The sequence below is a fragment of the Ochotona princeps genome, chromosome 2 (genome assembly GCF_030435755.1).
Source record: "Ochotona princeps isolate mOchPri1 chromosome 2, mOchPri1.hap1, whole genome shotgun sequence".
Taxonomy (NCBI): Eukaryota; Metazoa; Chordata; class Mammalia; order Lagomorpha; family Ochotonidae; genus Ochotona; species Ochotona princeps.
The window spans coordinates 79,424,348-79,444,208 of NC_080833.1; the positions used below are offsets into that span (position 1 = coordinate 79,424,348).

The 19,861-nt window shown below is 55.4% G+C and overlaps 1 protein-coding gene across 5 annotated transcripts in view; it reads right to left on the minus strand.

Annotated features, from left to right (window-relative positions):
• The window catches only part of BCAR3 (BCAR3 adaptor protein, NSP family member), a 179,123-nt gene that overhangs the window by 927 nt on the left and 158,335 nt on the right, over nt 1-19,861 (minus strand). For 3 of the 5 annotated variants that reach the window (XM_058659260.1, XM_058659259.1, XM_004582041.3), the window contains 7 exons: nt 16,949-17,400; nt 13,790-13,893; nt 12,142-12,803; nt 8,153-8,268; nt 4,799-4,970; nt 1,882-1,993; nt 1,465-1,677 (listed from right to left, as the gene is read on the minus strand). In XM_058659260.1, coding sequence (XP_058515243.1) covers nt 1,465-1,677; nt 1,882-1,993; nt 4,799-4,970; nt 8,153-8,268; nt 12,142-12,803; nt 13,790-13,893; nt 16,949-17,400 — 1,831 coding nt within the window. Of the gene's footprint in view, nt 1-1,464; nt 1,678-1,881; nt 1,994-4,798; nt 4,971-8,152; nt 8,269-12,141; nt 12,804-13,789; nt 13,894-14,575; nt 14,603-14,673; nt 14,783-16,948; nt 17,401-19,861 lie in introns of those variants that run through there. The other 2 variants (XM_058659265.1, XM_058659271.1) reach the window with 2 other exon arrangements.

Genomic DNA, 19,861 nt, shown 5'->3' on the forward strand with positions numbered 1-19,861 from the left:
TTTTTTTTATTTATTTAACGTTATTGCAAAGTCAGATATACAGAGAGGAGGGAAGCAGAGGAAGATCTGTCCACTGGTTCACTCCCCAAGTGGCCACAACAGCGAGTCGAGCCAATCCAAAGCCAGCAGCCTCTTCTGGGTCTCCCACATGGGTGCAGGGTCACAAGGCTTTGAGCCGTCCTCAACTGCTTTCCCAGGCCACAAGCAGGGAGCTGGATGGGAAGTGGAGCTGCCGGGATTAGAACCAGCGCCCATATGGGATTCTGATGCATTCAAGACAAGGACTTTAGCCACTAGGCCACCGCGCTGGTCCCGCAAGTATGTTTTCAAGCAATAAAACTAAGAAAGTCAGAGGGAGATGACAGGGCCCCACCCTTGAGGATCTACAGTTCCAACACAGTGACACAGCAACCCCACCCCTGTGCCCTGTGGCCGATCCTAGCTGCCACACCACATGGGTACCTCACTTTCTGCTGTCGCTGCTTGACCTTTCCTGAAAGTTTAATATAAATGCAGCAGGAACTTACTGGTGTCAGTTAAGATGACGTTTTTGACATGTTGCTTGTTTCCAACAGTTCATTTTGTTTCTGTTGCCCACAGTATCCTGTATGTGGGCACACTGTGTCTTGTTCAGTGCATCTCTAAATGATGGACTTTTGGATTGTTCTAGTTTCTGGGTACTATGAATAACCTGAATGTGTGTGCACCTGCGTTCTCACTTCTCTAGTAGACTCACAGGGTCATGTGGTAGGTTTGGGTTTACTTTTAAAGAAACTATCACACTAAGTATTTCAAAATGGCTGGCCCAGTCTACATCCACACTGGCAACATAGTAAGGCTCCAGTTTAACTGTCAAGCCTTCCTTTTGCCATTACTGTGAGCCCCTCTAGTGAGTGTGTGGTCCCTTGCTGTAGTTTCACCATTTCCCTAATTATTAATACTCTGAACATCTCTCCATGCAGTTATCTGCCCTTTACATATGTGAACAGTCCTGTAGCAAGACACTGAGTGCACACTGTCTGTTCAGCGTGTTTATCAAGCCAACTGGGACAGCTGCTTTCTATTCCCATGGTTGAGTTTACCCAACACTCCGCCCAACACTATGCAGGATGCGTCAGAAGCTGGCGCAGGGGTGGTCCCTTCACGGTGCTGCTGGGAGGACCAGGGAGGCAGCCCCAGGAAGTACAGACAAATCCTCACTGATAAGAGGGAGCCGTCCTCGCAGTAGACCAGCTGCTCAGTTCTTTTTCCCTTGCTTTCTGCTCACTGGGCAGCACTGACCTAGAGCGCATGCAAAAGGAGGGGGAACGTGACACAAAGCTGTCCTGGCACGCCTGGAGGAAGCAGCGCTCTATCCTGGGAAGCGACATTCCCATGCCTTCATCTTTCTAGTGCAGCGGTCCCCACACTCTTCCATTCTAAGTGCCCTGAGGAGTGAGAAGCAGGCGGGAAAGCGCCCCCTACCTGCCAGGATCCTCTCGGCGTTCACTCGGTAGCTGTCGGCGGCCTGAGCCATGCGTCGGGCGGCAGCCAGATGGTTCAGCATAATTTCACAGCTTTGGTCGTTCTTTTCCCACATGTCAGTTCCTTCGAAAGTGACCACCTGGCGCTCCATCAAGGTCACGAGGGGCATCAGCAGTGGGACTGACACGTTGCACGGGGGAACACATGTGGACTCTGCGGGACAGGAGGTCAAGGTTTTCAGGATTAAATCGTCCCTCAGAGTGAAGGCAGGAAGTGCGGACTGGCGGCCTGCCTTCTCCCAGCAAGTGGACCTCGAACCTGCCACCACCTGCCGTGAGCCACATGTTAGCCTGCAGGTGACCTGGGGCCCACGAATGGCCCTGACCCACAGACACCAGAGCCCCAGTCTTGGCTCACCATGGCCTTCATGCAGGAGCTTGCTGAAGGGCTTCAGCTGCTTCTCATAGAGGATGGCCGTCTGCGTGTACTGGTGCCGCAGCGCCGTCCACGTCTTCTCCAGCCGTGTGACCTGCAAGGAAAAATGGGGGCAGTTGGGGACGGGGGCTCCTTGGAACCGTCACAGGGATGTGTACCTTTGGGGACGGGTGATGGATACACATAATAGGAGGCAGGAAACTCCCACCTCACCACCTGCTCCTGCATTCCTGCCCAGAGACAGTGCCTTTAGGCTTCATGCACATTTTTTAAAACCAACACCTGCATTTTCTGCTCTGATCCTGGCTTGGAACTCATCCCACCTAAATCCATGGAAAACAGCTTCACGCCTCTGCATCAGACTCACCGGAGACCACCGGGCAAGGCTTTAAAGACACTCTGATGCTAGAAAGTGACTTTGGCAAGATGCAGCAACAGAGTTTCCCACATGGGGAGGATGTATTTCCGGAAGCGCCAGCGCTGGGTCTCAGAGTACACACATGGTGCTTTCAGGAGGAGCTGCCTGCCACCCAGGAAGTTGTGCCAGGATGTGGTGAGCCCGTGAACTTGGACACGGTGTCTGGGGCACACGGGAGATGGCCCCGACCATGTGATGCTAACACCTGCACACATCCTTCTGGCTAATATCCTCTCCTGCCCCCTAAACCGAGTGTGCTCTCCAGACCAGGAAAGGCACTCACCTTGAAGGCCATCCTCATGAGCCTGTGGCTTCACCTCGCAGCTCAGCAAGCAGAACACCCAAGCTCCCCTTGCCAAAGGGGGTGGGATTGGCACACACGTCCTTGACCTTTCTGAGCTCCCACGTGTGCCAAGAAGAGAAGGTACGTGGGCTGGGCTGGTCTTGCACGGACTACCCATGATTCTGCCCTCTGGTAGCTCACAGACCCTTGTCCCCTGCCTTCTCACAGCAGCTCTGTGTGTGGGCTCGGCCTGTTCATGCAGGCCCTGGCTTTCTACTCGCAGCCAGGGTGGCACATGCAGCCGCAGGAAAGGGGGCTTTGCATGAAGATGCACAGGAACTCCTTGGCTAACCTTGCCAGGGAAGCCACTTGCTTGGCAGGGCCCTGACCTCTCCTGCTGTGATGCACCAGAGGCAGGAAGCACTTGCTGGTGGTGGGGAGGTCTTGGGGCAAGTCACTAGCTACTGAGTTTGATGTTGGGGCAGCAACCAGGTGAGCCCACCAAGCATCTACTTCACTGCTCTCAGAGGGACTGGTACACTCGCTGTCAACGTCCTAGGAGGGGCCGACACTGTAGCACAGCACAGTGAAGCCACCTGTGAAGCCAGCAGCCCACAGGGGTGCTGGTTTGTGTCCCAGCTGCTCCACTTCTCAACCAGCTCCCTGCTAATGTGCCTGAAAAGGCAGTGGAAAATGGCCCAAGAGCGTGGGCCCCTCCACCCAAGTGGGAGAACCAAATGGAATTCCAGGCTCTAGCTTTGCCCTGGCAAGTTCTAGTTATTTGTGGCCATTTGGGGAGTGACCAGTGGATAGAAGACCTGTTTATAGCTCTGCTAGTGACTTTCTTTTTAATATTTTTTTGAAAGGCAGGGTTACAGAGAAAAAGGGAGAGGCAGTGAGAGGTCTTGCATTTGCTGGTTCACTCCCTCCCAAGTAGCTATAACAGCAGGGATGGGCTCAGTCAGGACCAGGAGCTCTATCCGGGGTCTCCCAAGTGGTGGCAGGGTTTCAAGCACTTGGGCCATCCTTTGCTGTGTCCAAGGTGCATTAGCAGGAAGGTGGATCGTAAATTTAGCAGCAAGGGCTCAAACCAGCACCCATATGGGATGCTGGGGTGCTGCAAACAGTGGCTTAACTTACTGTACCATAGTGCTGGCCCTGACAAACTAAGTTATAGGCAGTTTTAGATGACAGGAAATAAAACACTGAACTGCAAAATACCTATGATAGGAATTGAAAACAGGCAAAATTTGTGGGTCGCTTATTTCAGATATCAGTCCTGCAACATTTCGGTGCACCTGAGGAACTGAAAGCCTGAAACACTAGAATTACAATTTTGCACTTTAAAATGGGCCTGGTTCCTCCTTGCAAATTCCTGATAAAGCAGCCAAGCTGTTTCTCTTGCTTACAGCGGCCTCAGCACAAGCACATCTTGCCCCCGCCACACCCTGCCTTGCAGGACATGTGACCATGCTGCCTTTCTTGGTGGCTTCGTGGTGCACCCCTGGCAGCATCTCGGGGACTGTGGGTGGCTGAGAAGCAGCTGTGCTAACGAGGCAGCAGCTGGGACATCTGTCATGACGGCTCTGGGGCTGTCACGGGGGACTCAGAGTCGGCCTCCAGGGATGTAGAAAGCCACTGAGAAGTGGTAGAGCCAGCTTCTGTCCTCCATGAGGCCCACTGGATTTCAAAGGTTTGACACCCATCTTCCAAAAGGCTGTATCTCTCACAGCAGATGGGTTCCAGTGTCCACTTTAGAAACAAATGGCGGGGTGCATTAGACAAGGTATGGCAGGTGGGCCAAGGATGTGGGAGAGTCTTTATGCGGGTCAGCCCTAGGACCACACTATGACATAAACCACTCCAAGGATTCCCTAGTGCAGGTTCCTGGAATGTCTCAGTGCACTGCTCATTGTCCCCCGTGACCATCCAGCTGGAAGCAGTCTCACGTTAGCCAGATGTCCCCTCCTAAAAGGTCCCCAGGAGTTCTGATGGGCGTGACTTCCATGGAACACGAAGGGGGAAGCGTGCAGTGGTCATGATCATCCACTGCTGCTAAAAGCCAGAGCAGAAACACTGGGGTTGTCCCAGAACCCACGAAGCTCTCACTGAGGTTCAGTAGGACTTGTGAGACACCCTTAGCTGCAAACCTTCCCTGGGCCTGGGCACAGGCCAGTGCGCAGCCCATGCACACCTACCTGTGGCATGTCCAGCGCCTTCATGATGGCTGAGAAGGAGTAGAGGTCCCCCATGGCATCTTTGAGCTCCACCGCCACCTGGATGATCCGGTTGAGAGTGGCCGCTCGGTCCTCCAGAGAACCCGTGCAGCCCAGGATGTCCACTGCCACACCAATGGCCATCGTGTTGTGTCTGAGAGGCAGGGACACGGGGGGTTAGGCTCCAGGGTGGGCAGGGCTAAGAGCTGATTAAGTGCTTTGGTCTAACTACTGCCACTGCAGTTGGGGGTGGTGGCAGTTCAGATGGCCTGGACAGCCGGCCTTACCAGAGACCCCACTCCCGCAATGCAGGCTGACGGGTCAGAGGCCTGGAGATATCCCAAATAGGGTCAAGTTCAACCTGGCCCTGTGGGTAGGACAAGGTGAAAGCCCTAGGGGAGAGCAGCTCCAACTGCATATGGGTCACGCTATGTCCTTGAGAGAGACCCAAGGAGACACTGGTACACACACACACACACATATACAATATCCATCACCCTCGGGAACGCCCCAGGGCCACCTCCACTCAGGGGAACTTGGGAGCAGAAAAATGAGGAGATCAGCTTGATCCAGGAAGAAGAGGCCAGTGAGGGCACAGAGGTAGGGAAGGGGCAGACAACTTGCTGTAAGGAGGCCCCGCCCAGGAGGCCAGAACAAGCTGGAGAGGTGGACCAGACTGCAGAGCTGCAGGCCTGGAATCTGCCTGCATGGCCAAACCCAGACCCTAACAGGATGGAAGCCCATTGTGCCTGCCAGCCCTCCCCTCTTGCATCCTGAGCTAGAGTCAGCCCAGGAAGCCAGGCCTCCTCCGCCACAGGACCAATGGGGATGAGGTCAGCCCTTAGCAGGTGGTGCACACAGGGACTCCCACCGCAGGGTTAGAGCCATGGGTCAGAACTGCCTCAGCTGTTGTCTCCCAAGCTGTGGTGGTGCTGGGCTGTGCAGGGGCCTTGGCTTCCTTGAGTAGCAGCTAAAACAGACCCTGCTGTCATCCGAGGGCACAGCCAAGACTGATACTCCAGGCTGGACTCCCTCTGCTGGGTGCACAGCATCCCTTGCTGTCCCAGGACACCAGGAGGCAGTGGCCTGATGGGTGCCTGGTGTGTTTGTGAGCTCAGGCCCGAGCCCAGCCGTCTCGTGGTGTGTGCACCTGCAGGGTGGCTGTGAGCTGCTCTCTGCTCTGCTCCTCACTGCCTCTAAGGTGGGAGCCGGGATTGTCAGCAAAGGGACTAAGCAGATGCAAAGACACTGCTGGGCATGAGCAGACACCCCACATGTGGCAGCTGCACCACACCTTCTGCACTGTGTGTCTCCTCTGTGGTTTGTGGGTCTCCATCTCTTGCCACTTAGCTCCACTTACCTCAACTGATAAGTCTGCAATTGTTCCTTATGTCTTACTGGCCCCTATTAAGCATCTCTCCTCCTCTAAGACCTGTTACATCAGTGGGCTAAGAGGGTAATTATGTAATTCATCCCATCACCATCCACCTAGAGGCCCCCTGGGTACAACATAAGGTGACTGAATCTGCAGCCTGGGCCCAGGGTTTTATTATTTGATTCTCTTGTGCAAGAAGGCCATGCCACTGACTGCTTTCAGATCCCTATGACCTTGGCCTTTGAGTAAACACACTGTCCTGCCCTGTGCTCACTCCCAGGCTCTGGTGGGCAGACCCCACATACCAGCTTCAGATGATAAATAAATTACAGAGCAGAACTGCAGCCAAGCAGCTGTCAGGAGAAAAAAGAACTGGGTTTTGATAAGAGTGGAAGTCAAAAATGGCCCTGGGAGAAGCCCCAAAGCTGCCCTCCACAGCCAGGCCCAGAACCTGCACAGCGGCACACCTGAGGGCACACGGAACAGGCTCAGACACCTCAGACCTGGAGGCCAGGATCTGGAAAAGTCTCAGGAAAAAGGAAATCTGGGGGGTTGGAGCTGTTCTCCGGGGACTCTGTAAACAATGGGTATACTTGGACAGGGTCCCCAGGGACCACCTGTGAGGCCAGCAGCAACACTGGGTTGGGGGGAGGCTCACTGTATTTCGTTTATATACAAAGAATGCATCTCCGTCTACAACCCCTCACCCCAGGGATCTGGCAACGCAGCATTCACTGCACTGGCCACAGCCCCAATGTAGCAGGTGGCACCTGGCATAGCCAGTGAGATATGAAAAGTGTCTCAGCTGCACTCCCAGAGTCCAGAAGACCCATGTCGTTCATGGCTCTGGCAACAGCCAGTACAGTGCATTTCTGCCACCACAGAAAGGGGGACAGATGGGCCAGGACAGCATGCTGACCCAGAGCGCCACAGAAAGCACAGGCACTCGACTACAGCGTCCAGGACACTGGCTGGGGCACAGGGGACCTAACAGGGCAGTCTTGCCCAAGCTCACTTGGTGTGTGTGTCCCAACAGCCAGAAATGATGGTCATGGACAAATGTGGTCTTGTACTTTTTAAAAGCATGCCTTCATGTCTTGCTAATTTCCTAAACATCTTATGTTCCCATGTGTGCATCATATTGTGTACTTTCCTTGTTTAAAAGTGTTTGCACGAAAGGCAGACAGACAACAACAGCAGAAACAAACGATGTCTCATCCACTGGCTCACGCCCCAAATGCCCACAACAGTCAAGGTTGGGCTGGCCTGAAGTCGAGAGCCAAGCACTCAATTTGTGTTTCCATTTGGGTGGTAGAAACCCGCATCCCTGAGCTGCCGCCTGCTGCCTGCGGGGTGCACCTTGGCAGGAAGCTGGGGCTGCAGTGGAGCCAGCACTGGAATCCATTCTCCCCACCACATACATGTCAGTGAGTACCCAGGGTACTGGCTTTTCATGGGGGTAAGGAGACTCTGCAGGTCCAGGAGGCTAAAGGTCAAACTCCCCGACCTCTGACCCCTCACTGGTCCACTGCTAAAGAAAATACCATTCGGTCTGTCTTTAGTAGTCTTTCCCACAAGCTGCCACTTAACTCCTGAATTACTGGTCAAAGCCAAGAAGACAACATGCAGAACTGCGCACACACAGAATCCCACGTGCACACAGCCATGCGGCTCCCCACTCGGGGTGGGCCTGAGGGTGGCAGGTGAAGAGCTCCCCAGGCCCTGGCTGGGCCACCAGCCTGGTAAGTGGCTTCTCACCGGCCTCGCCCCTCCAGGAATATGTCCTCTGTCCCTGAATCACCACACCGTGTCTCTGTGCATCTCCAGGAATCTTCAGCCAGCCAAGGCTTCTGAGAAGACCCGGCTAGGGCCGTGTGCACTGGGGCGGGTCGCTTGGTGCCACAGCCCTCTCCCACTGAGACCTGTGGCCCTGGCGCCCACCAGCGAAGGACACTGCTCACCGTTCAATGATGTCCAGGCGCAGCTGGCGGCCATGTGGCAGGGTGAGCAGCTCCAGCCCTGAGCTCACGCCCATATTTCTCTTCATCTCTTCAGAGACTTCAAGTATCCTGGCAACCTGCGGGGGAGCCAGAGGTGGATGAGGTGTGGCACCAGGAAAGGTCCTCACCTCCCTGGGCCCTGGGCCCCGGGCTGGCTGTATTGCATGAAGGAATGCACAATGACATGGGAAACGCAGTTCCTACATGCTCTTGGAGGGGTGGTTTCATACTCAGCACGACATAAACCCCAGGGAGGAAAGAAAGGACTGGTGCACCCCTGGACCCCAGGCTCTAAGCTTCGCAGGCTGCAGCCTGCTGTGGTGTGCGAACCAAAAGATGGGCCACATGTGGGGGGTGGATGACCCCTGCCAGGGAGAAAGAATCCTGCGTGTGCTCCATCCCTACTGGGCACCGCCACTGCTGTTCTCAGCCAGCAGCCGGGGCTGTCACTGTGCTCATCTCCGAGCTTGGGACAAGCACCCGCACCTGCAGACTACCAAACCGGGTACGCCCATGGGGAGCCTCAGGTTATAAATGCACCCTCTTCTCATCCTGGCTAGTTTCCCTAAAAGAAAATTTTGATATGTGGGTGCCAGCTGTCCTCTCACCCCTGTCCCCCACCAACTCCACTCCAGCATGGTGGAGTCACGGCTAATGGGGTTGGGTATGAGCTGGCCACTTGGGACAACCACATGTTCTGCTGAAGCATCGCTCTGGAGGCCGGTGACGCCTCGAGGCACAGGAACACCAAGAGTGCGACTGGCAGATGCAAAGCGACTAATCCAGCCCAGCCACTCACAGGCACACGGCAGTCCCTTCCTCTCCCCCATCCAGGGGCCCATCCTCCACTGTCCCAGGCACAGGAGCACAGCAGATGTTTTCATAAGACACCACCATAAAAAAAACATGTGGAGGCCCCTGCAAAGCCATTAACCTTGACCCTTAACTTCTGGGGCTGGGCAGAGGCAGTTGTGTCCGGCTCAGGGAATGAGCTTGTAGGGTTAGATATCCCGGGTGGGAGAGGGCCCAGAATTTATGCTATGAGTACACTCACCAGAACTCTCTGGGCCTTGGCTTCCACTCTGACTTTCTCAAGGACTTTGCAAATGGCCTTCAACCCTCCCTCAAGAGTTCTGAATCACTGGCCACTGTTTGCAACTGGGAGGGGGGCTGCTGGGGTGGTAAAGGTGGTACCACCACCTTCCTGGGGCTGTGTGTGGCTGTCCCCAGGCTGAGCCACAGGACCACAGGGCTCGAGCCAGCACAGCAGTTGGCAATTGGCCTCCCAGCCACCTGCCTCTGAGCCCAGAGAGCCCCTAGGATGGCAGGGGTGGGTGGGACGGGATGCCCCGTCCTCTTTTCAAATCCACCCTGCTCCTCAGGCTCCACTTGCTGGCTCTGCCGCCCTGGGCACAGAGGAGCCCCCGTGCACCTGCATGTCAGTCTCCCTCCCTTGCCTAGAAAGCACTTGACCAGCTCTATCTTACCCATGGTCAGTTACTCACATGGAAGCCTCCAGAACCCTCCTTCTCCCTGCTGTGGCTTTCCTCAGCCAAGTTGCTGTGTATGCCTTTGTTGTAATATCCTCTATTTGGCCCTCAAGTCCTCAGTGACCACCTGGGCAGCTAAGTCTTATGTGGGAGGGGCCTGCAGCTGATGCAATGTCAGCCAAGCTATAAGGCACATTTCTAGCGGCCACAGGCAAAGACAAGCAGGTATGAGAATCTACACATGGTGAGTGAGGCCAGGCCAGGGCCTATGTACAAGGAAAGGGGGGGGGGGGCCTTGGGCTTAGGGCTGTCCAATGCTGGGTTGACAGCCTCCAAGGCCTCCCAGGGCCACCCACTGTCCTGATGCCCTCTCCTAGGGCGCAAGCTCTAGGCTTTGTGTGGGGTGGGAATAGGCACGTGGGGCCCAGATGCCACCCAGCGCCTGCACCCAGTCCCCCTGCTCTGTACTACTGGGCTACTGGCTGCATTTGGCGGGGGGAACAACAGTTCTCGTCTGGCTTCCCTCTGAGAGACACTGGTGATCCCTGGTGGTTCCAGCAAGAGGAGGAGGAGGAAACAGCAGTGGGCTCCAGAGAGGGGAAGGAGGAAGACCCACACGGCCGTGCCCTGGGACCCTGGCTGGCTGAGTGCAGGCTGGCTTCTGCTCTCAGATTCCAACGGCTCCTCTTCCAGGGGTACCTGAAGCTAGACGGGCATAAAACCCCACCATGAGGGATGAGAGAGAAGACAGCCGGCTTGTGCTGTGGGACAGATGCAGGGTGTCGCTTCCTGGGAGCCAACAGTGGAGGGAAGGTTCCAGGCTACCCAGAGTGTGGGCAGGTACCTGCTCACCTCCATCCTGCACCCCCCCTCTGAGGTTCTGCAAGTCCAGGCCCAGCTGCTTTGCACACCAGGCTGGCCTGCTATAATCACCAGAGCAGCCCTCTGACTTCCTGTTACCTCCCAAACAGGTTTATCTGGCTGTAGGTCACTGGAGGTGGGGAGCTAACACAGCAGAGGATCTGAACCCAGGAGCAGGTGGAGGGAGCAGGCCATGTCCTTCCTGCCCTCATTGTGGAGGTGTCATATCCCACTTCTCTGCCCCCGTGCAGCCTGGACCACCCCCAGACCCTGGCACTGAAGCGCACAGGTCCTGCAGCAGGTCCTCCAAGCCCTGTCTTCAGCAGGGGGCTGGGGAGCTCCCAGCTCAGCCAGCCCCTAGGGTGCTGCTCGGAGACTGGACTTGCCACCCTGCCTCCTGACTCAGGCAGGGAAACTCTTAAGTATGCTTGACCTTTGCTGCAGTTTGGTCTCACCCAGCCAGGAGTGGAAGGGGTTAAGTCCCTTTGAAGCTTTATCTGTCACTCAACTGCTCAAGGGGCTGGCTTTATTTTCTCTAACACTAAGTGGGACTGATGCAGTGCTATATCAGGCATATCCCCTGCCTGCAGCACCAGCATCCCACAAGGGCATGGGTTTGCCCCCTGGATGTTCTACTTCTCATCCAGCTCCCTGCTTATAGCCTGGGAGAATGAGAGTGGGAGACCTGGAGGAGGCTCCTGGAGGCTCCTGGCTTCAGTTCAGATCAGCTCTGGCCGTTGTGGACATTTGGGGAGTGAACCATTGCAAAAGGCTCTGTCTCTCCTTCTTAGACACGCTTTCAAACTAAATAAATACATTTATATGCGCTGAGTTAGCTAGGAAGTCTCTCTGAAGGGAGAGGGTTGATCTGGACCTAGAGCTACCAAGAAATGCTTTTCCCATGCTAAATGAGGGAGCTGTGGACAGGAGGGGCAGGAATGCGGGGTGGTCTGCCCAGCCCAGGGACACTCCAACACTTCATGCATGCAATTATTTACCCACGCTTGTGTGCTCAGCAAACCAGGATGTAGCACTTCTACCTATGCTAAGTAAAGACTGGATTTCCTGCGGTTTTCCTTTTCATCTGCATTTTACAATGGCTCCTAATGAAATAAGTATTGTAATGGGGAAAAAAAATCAAGGTCAGTTTACATATGCTTATACTCAAGACGGCTTGAGCCACAAAGATGGACTGTTAGGTGTGTGAAGGATGCGATCAAAGCCGCCAGGGCGGGCTGGCTCCGCTGCTCTCAACATTCCATTTCCACCTGCGATTTCCCCTGCTGTAGCTCCACCTGCGCAGCAGCTGAAGTTGTAGCTCAGCCCCAGGTGACAGCAGGTCTCTGCAGCAGCCCGACGGGCAGGTGCAGGGCAGGGCCAGCCCTCCCTCCCTGCCTCCATCCATAGGGAAGTTTGCAAGCTTCCTGGCTGGGCAAAGGTTGTGCCAATTCTGTGGTTTCCACCCTTTATTTTAAATAAATCCCCACCCCGACCTTAACATCAAGCCATTTTCTCCTCCAAGCAGGAAAGCACTTGCAAGGGTGAGGTGGAAGTGAGGCCGGGCACCTCCTCCCTCCCAGAGTGGAGTTGAGCACTGACCTTGCAGTCGGTGCTCAGCAGGTGCTGGGCGAGGACCCGGGGGTGGTTGCTGGTGAACAGCTCTTTCGCGCGTTTCAGCAGCGCCATCTCCAGGGGCTTGTTCTCCGTAGGCAGGAGCTTGGACTCAAAGTCATTGGGCCGGAAGGAGGAGACAGTCTCCAGCAGAGGTGCCACGAACTCGCTGCCTCCCATGTCCATGTGCCCCTTTTCCGTCTGCATGGTGGGTGATGCCCAAGGCCCAGCCCCATCATCACCATCGAGGATCAAGTAGCTGGTGCCAGAGTTCCTGGAACTGGGTCCCTCGCCGGGCTTGGGTACGGGCAGCTTGGTGTGGCTGCCTGGGGCGCAGGGGGACCAGCCAGCTGCCCTGTCGCAGCCTGTGCCAAAGGAGGGATTCAGCTCACAGTAGTTGGCTTCTGCATTGAGCCAGGTGTGCGGCGAGGGGGGCACCTTGAGGAAGGGCACCTTGCAAGGCTTGGGCGGTGGCTTGGGGCACAGCTGGCTGTCTGAGCCCCTCAGTGCTTCCCCCGTGGTCCTAGCACCCGTCGAGACCCTCCGGACCATGGCTGGGCTCAGGGTGGGCTCGCTGCCTGTCCTAAACACGGGGGAGTTGGGGCTGGGACTTGAGTCCGCACCGGGGGGCTGAGGAGGCAGCTTGCAGCCTGTGGAAGGAAAAGAGGTCAGGCAGAGCCCACACACATGCTCACACGCACCAGACACAACCACACACTGTGTTTTTGGGTTTTGGTTTTCAACCCCAAGAGGAATTTCAGTGTGACTATCCCCTCCTCCCACCATCTAGAGCATTCTAGAACACTCAGAGGCTAAGGGTGCAGTGGGGGCCCCACCCTATCCTTTAAGGGCAATTCTGGATTCCAGCTGGGTTGCAGTGTGACTTTGTGGTCACAGGAGGCTGACGGGGCCACACAGCAGCAGGACAGACTGAGCATGCCCTGGGAAACAGGGGTTTTTATCCACAGAACACACGAGGGCCTGAGTCACACTCCAAGCAAGGGTGGGTCTCTGCCAGCTTTGAAGGGAGAGCTTGAGATACACGGAGGCGCAGGTGGCAGGTGCACAGAGGCAGGTTTCCAGGGGCTGTGGGCACACCCACTGCGGCCCGGAGAAGGTCAGTTACACAGACCTGGGAAGCAGCCCCGTGTAACAGAATCGCTTACTTGGGGTCCCTGCGCCTGTGGCGCTGCTAGTCACTGGATGAAGAAGACTCTCTGAAGGCTAGGATTTCCCCTCTCCCCCTGGCCCTGCCACTGACCACCTGCCTGGGGAGGCAGAGGAGGTGGTAGGCCAAATGGCCACGAAGACCACTGCTCCACAAAATGGGCTCAGGATCACAGAAATCGGGTTCATATGCCAGGTGGCGCTACTTGGCCACTCCATGCCCCTTGTCGCTCAGCTATGGCCTGAGGATGAACCCTACAAGGCTGGTTCCAAGGCCCCAGAGCCAGCGGCACCCAGACAGCACTGCATCCAGCCACACACTGAAAATCCCCCGCCCTCACCCATGGTGGATGTGGGGTCCTGTCATTTACACCAGGTGATTACATGGGGCCGAGCCACAGCCTGTGGGAGGTTGCGGTCATCCTGCCACCCTCCTCCATACAAATTCACCCCCCACCACAGAACTTACCAATTGGCAGGTAGCTCTCCGATTGGTGGGCTTTGAGAGACAAGGCTCTTCGGTCCTGCATGTGATCTAGGCAGGCTGGCTGGCTACCGCTCTTCTCTTTATTTCTGAAGCAAAAAGACAAAAGGAGAGAAACGTGTCATTGAATCCTAAGAACTTGAGGCACTGGTCCTGGAAAGCTGAGAGAAAGAGAAACCTGCTCAGTATGGGAGTGCTCCAGCATCCCCTGACTGCAAAGGAATGCTGGCACCCCCCAAGACCCGTGGAGTCCTCCTCGGAGTGCTCCAGCCTGCCAAGCAGAGCTGGCAGGGAGGAATTACACACAGCGCACTCTCAGGCCAATCCGACGACCTGGAATGTCTGCTCTTCACAGAGCCCAAATTACCTTCAGAGCCCCAGGGTGCTGAGACACGGCCTGAACTCACATACGGCTACCTCACCACGTCACCATGGTGATGCATGCCTCAACATCCCACCCCACCCCCGACAACCTGCGGGATCTTATTGACAACTGTCATACCCCACCGTCCACCTGGCCCCATGGGCTGCCCACTGCCAGCCTTGCCCTGCAAGGCACGGTGAGCAACGGCATGAGGTAGGGGAAGGTGGATGGCAGCCACCCGAGGTCTGCCAGGAGTCCCTCGACCCTTTCCAAGTGGAAGAGGGAACTTCTCTAGCGAGCATGCAGACAGCAACAGAATCTGTCTTTGGAAGGCAGGCCCAACCCCTGCCCAGTTGAACTTGAACGGACCCTCCCACAAGCACAAAACCTCTCCTGTTCTTTCCTACCTTTGCAAGCACCTGAGAGAAACACACACACACACACACACACACACACACACACACCAGAAAACCCCAAACTCCAAGCAGACAGAAGTCTGGCAAACCTTCAGAGATAAGGAGAGAGACAGAGGGCAAATTCCAGGAGGGAAAAGGAAATGGCCAGAGAAGTAACAGTGAAGCTGTGACCGCAGCACTGGCCTGGAACGTAACCTGCCGAGCGTGCGCGCACACACACATACACCTTTGCTGAGGAGGCCACCAGCCAGCCAACCAGTGGGCTTGACGTCAGGGCAGGTGGCACTGGGCCACAGCTGACGTGAGGCAGGGCAGGGTGGCAGGGCGGCAGGCCATCAGGGCCATCTTACAAGCTTGCCCCGCCCCCACATTCCTGAGCTCCAAGTGGTGACAAGCAGCAGCCTCCGCATTCCACAGGGCAATCAGAAGAGGGGCTCCGAGAGTGGCCTGGTGTGCAGACTCCCCGCCTTCCTCTCCTTTCTGATCTCTGGAAAAACTAGTTTTTAACCCAGAATCACTGAGAGCCCTCGCAGCCACTCCTCGTGGTTCTTTCCTGCTTCTGCCTGCTGCTCTGGCACCTGTGCTGCGTGGACATGGACACCCTGCCCCACCTGCTGAGGAATTCCCTGAGGAATCAGGAAGACGGACGGTGAGCTCAGGTGCCACAATCTCACTATAAAGGGAGGGTCTTGCCTTCCTCCCTGCACCTGCCCCAAGCTCTCTACCTGCTCATCCTCACTAGGACTACTAACACATACCTAGCCCTCACTGCGCACCTGCGCCGCACTCAAGGGCTTGCCTGTGGCTGGTACAGCTGGCTGATGTGCAGGAAGCATTGGAGCCCCAGGCCACTGCCAAATGTTATCAAGTGCAGGAGGCCCTGGGTGGTTCCCAGTTGTAAAAGGTGCCACTCGCAGAGCCCTGGGCTTTGCTTCTGGGGCTCTGCAGTGTAAAAATGACAGTTGGCAACATTTCCTGCAGTCTAGAAAGACCACCCACAGTGCAATGACATGTGTAGCAGCTTAGCAAGTGGGGAGCCTGGGAGGGGCTCCTGGGAGGGGTCCACATCCTACACCAGTCTCCTCTCTCCTCTTTCCTGGGCTCAGCTGGAAAATCCCTGCAGAAGCTCTTAGCTCTGCTGTCAGGTTTTTACCAATACAACAGGGTTTAGAGGGTCTGGTTTCCGACCCAGTTCTCTGAGCTCTTCTTATTGTGGTATGCCAGGTTCAGACACTCCTCCCACGCTCTCTCCCTTATCACAGCTGCACAATTGTTCTCATCAAGTCGGCCTCTGTTTCCATAGGGACTGAGCCCTAGCGGGAATCCGTGCTCTATGTCCCCTCTTGGAGCAGTCCTGAAAGGATGCAGGACAGTGGGGACCAGGCAAGGCCACGGGCCCAGTTCAGATTTCCTCCCAAACCCACTCCTCCTGGTCACTCCCGTGCGTTCCAAGGCACCCTTTTCCAACCTCCACCCACAAAGAACAGGGGGCCTGGCTCCCACACCTGTTGCTCCCTCCCTCCCTCTTCACTCCCTCAACTGGGGACCTCCGTGACTCACCAGTGGGTCCCCCTGTTCCTCTCTCCTCTTCCCCCTTGCATCTCACACTCCAGTTCTGTTCTTGAGACACTCTCTGGGTCTCCCTGAGAATCTTTGTAGTCCCTTTTGCTGGGGCCACTTCTGTTGTGTAGCACATTAAGCTAAGGCCTGCAATGCCAGCATCCCATAGGGGCACCAGTTCAAGTCCTGGCTGCTCCACTTCTGATCCTGCTCCCTACTAATGCACCTGGGACCCTGAACCCACATGGGAGACTGGGAAGAAGCACCAGGCTTCACATTTCAACCTGGCTTAGCCTTGACCATGGCAGTCATCTGGGAAGTGAACCAGGAAATGGATGGAGGGTCTCTTTCTCTCTCTCTCCTTCTCTCTCTGTAGCTCTGCTTTTCAAATAAGTAAATAAATCTTAGAAAAGGAAAAAAGCCCCCAACCTAAAATTAAGGCTCAAGGGTCTGGCCAGGCTCACCTCCATAAGCTGCCTGTCTCCCCCACCAGACCCTGCCTTGGCACCAGCCTGCCCTATACCTGTCTCCACGCTCAGCCATCCTGTCCCTCACCCAGCCCACCCTCCCCATGGCTGTGCCTGCGGGGCAGCCCCAGGCCCACAGCCTACACAAGGGTTCCCCTTCTCAGCCGGGACTCTGACTCCCTCCACTCCTGCCTCGCTTACAGTTCACACAACTCAATGGAGACAACATCACACACCGCCTCCGGACAGCTCTCCGTGTCTCCCATGGCTAAGGCAAGCTCTTCCTTTGCCTCACTGAAGCGAGGCAGCCCCTGATGGACCACCTGCCAGAACCCACCTGAGCAGGTTTCCCCTGGATAAGCTCTGTTCTCGGGCCTGGCCACTGCCCACGGTGAGGCTCAGCCGCCTGGCCACCTCTGTCCTTCCTTCGGAGGTAGTGGCGAGGCTGCCATCCTGGGCCCAGCTGGGGGAGGTGCCATAGCGCTCCTCTAGACACCGCAGCGGCACTGTCCTGTTGATGGGCTGGAAGATGACGGCGCCACTCTGCTGGGAGATGGGCCGGCGGTTGCCCACGTAGCAGCGCACCAGGCCAGGGATGGAGTCGAAGCTCTCAGTTTCGAACTGGTACTGCACGCGGCTGTAGGCCTCACTGAGCCGCAGCACCGTGCGGGTGATTTTGAAGTGCTGTGCCAGGTTCTTCCACTGACAGGTCAGGACGAAGTTTCCAGGGCTGGAGAGAGAGTCCCGGACCAGGAAGTCACCATCTCGCTGCACCAGGTGTTCAGACACCTGTAGGGCAAGACACAGAGTAAGGGGTGAGAAAAAGCACGCACTCATGTCCCTTCTCACAGTTTATTGCCACTCGCTTCTCCGGACCAGCAGAAAACCACACTATCACCTCTCCTCTACTTTGGGATTTCTTTTGCTAGAAAATTCCCACTTATTGAAAGACAGAGAAAGACATCTGCCAGTTTATTCACCAAAGGGACTCAATGCAGGTGACCTGTGTGGAGGTGACAGGGACTTGCTTATTGCCTCCCTGGGTACAGGAAGCTGGCACTGGAAGCAGCCCAGACAGGACTGGAACCAAGGCATCATGAAACAGCATGTAGGTACCTGAAATTTTTTTTTTAAGATTTGTATTTTCTTGAAAGGTAGATTTACAGAGTGAAGGAGAGGCAGAGAAGGAAAGCTCTTCCACTTGCTGATTCACTCCCCAAACAGCTGGAGCTGAGCTCCAAAGTCAGGAGCCAGGAGCTTCTTTCGGGTCTCTCACGTGGGTGCAGGGTCCCCAGAACCTGAGCCATCCTCTGCTGCTTTTCCAGTCCATAAGCAGGGAGCTGAATCTGAAAGTGGAGCAGCTAGGACTCAAACCAGTGCCCATAGGGGATGCCAGAGCTGGCAGGCAGGGGATTAGCTTGCTGAGCCACTGCACCAACCTCCCCACCTTGTTCAGATTTTTAAATGTCAGGTTCATAGGAGATGGGATCATTTGCTCAAGAGTGAGCCACTGACTTCTCCATGTGCCAAACGCTGCAGTAGGCACAGGGAGGGTGGCAGGGAAGGAAGTGGGCCAGAGTCCTGCCCTCGGGCAATCAACAGGTAACAGGATTAGAATGTCACCTGCTGTCAAGTGAAGGGAAAAGTAGATGCGAAAGGGGAACAGGAAGTTCCTGGGAGGGAAGAAACCAGAGAGAGGTGTCAGGATTCGATGATGTCCACACACATGTGAACACGGCAGAGAATGAGGTGTGGTGAGGTGTGGGCTTGGCAAGGCTAGTTCTCCACAGCCAGTGGAGTAAGGAGAGGAAGGGTTTCTTGGCTGGTGTCTAGAATTCATCCTCAGAAGCCTTTCCATGCCTGGCCAAGGGGAAGGAGTCCACCAGCAGAACTGTGCAACCAGAGACATAGGGGTGTGTGTATGTGTGTGTGTGTTTTCTGGTCCCACCAGCTGTTGGCTTGAAGGCCTGGGACAAGGCCTGGGCTCCCTCAGCTCCCGCAGTTGTGAAGATTAAAGATCTGCATCCATAATCTATGCAGAGCCCTGGTGCAGTGCCTGGAACATGGTGGATGTTCACAACATCACTAACTGGGGCTGGTCTTATCACCCAGCGGATGAAGCTTTCGCCTAAGAGACCGGTATCACCCATGAGCGCTGGTTTGAGTCCCAGTTGCTCCACTTCTGATCCAGCTCCCACTAATGTGCCTGGGAAAGCGCTGGGGGGTGGGTAGGGGTGGGCTGGCCCAAGGGCCTTCACCCATGTTGAAGGCTAGGATGGAACTCCAGGCTCCTGCCTTCAGCCTGGCTCAGCCTTGGCCATTGTGGCTCTCTAAGGGGATGAACTGGCAGTCTCTCCTTCTGTGCCACTCTGCCTTTCAAATAAATACATAACTTTAAATAATCGATAACTGAGATGGTGGTGAGAGAGAGAGCACAAGGAGAGTTTATACTGGGGCAGCCTGGTCCTTCCTGTGGCCAGGCCACAGTGGTCTACATTCCGGCACAGCTATATGACGCTGGGCAAGCAACAGGATCTCTCTGCAGCTGGCTCACATCGTCTAGCGAGTGGGGGGATAATGCTACCCACAGAGCGGCTATAAAGACTTAAAGGGATAAAGTGTTAGCCACAACCATTACTGCTACTGTCACAGAGTTCACTTATCAAGTCTGGTATGATGTGCTGCTGAAAATTTGTACTCAAGGCAAATTTTTATGGCACAGCGAGGAGAAGGACAGTAGTGACAATCAGAATGATAAACTTGACAATTTTCCCAGGACATTCTATCATTGGATCACTGATACGCTTCCCTTAAGACTGCATCTTTGCTTTACAAATGTTTTTGCACAGAAACTCCATTTCTTGGAAGTGAGCCAATGGAAGTAATTATAGAGATGAACCTAGTAGTTACCCAACAGGCAGTTGGTCAGAGTGTGAGAAGTCCTCTAAGTGGCCAGTAAATTGTGGTGTATGTGTACAATGGACAGGAGCACACTGTGGATTGGCGTAAAAAGAATGCCTCCCAGCAGAATATGCCCAGCATGTGTCACTAAGTGTAGGAGGCAAGTCACAGAACACACAGTGGCAGCCTGATCTACTTGCTTTAGAAAGCCTAACAGGGGAACCAACATGGTGGCATAGCCAGCTAATTCTCCACCCGCAAGCCCAGTATTCCATATGGGTGTCAATTCATGTCCCAGCTGCTCCACTTCCAATCTAGCTCCCTGCTATGGCTTCAGAAAGCTAGTGGA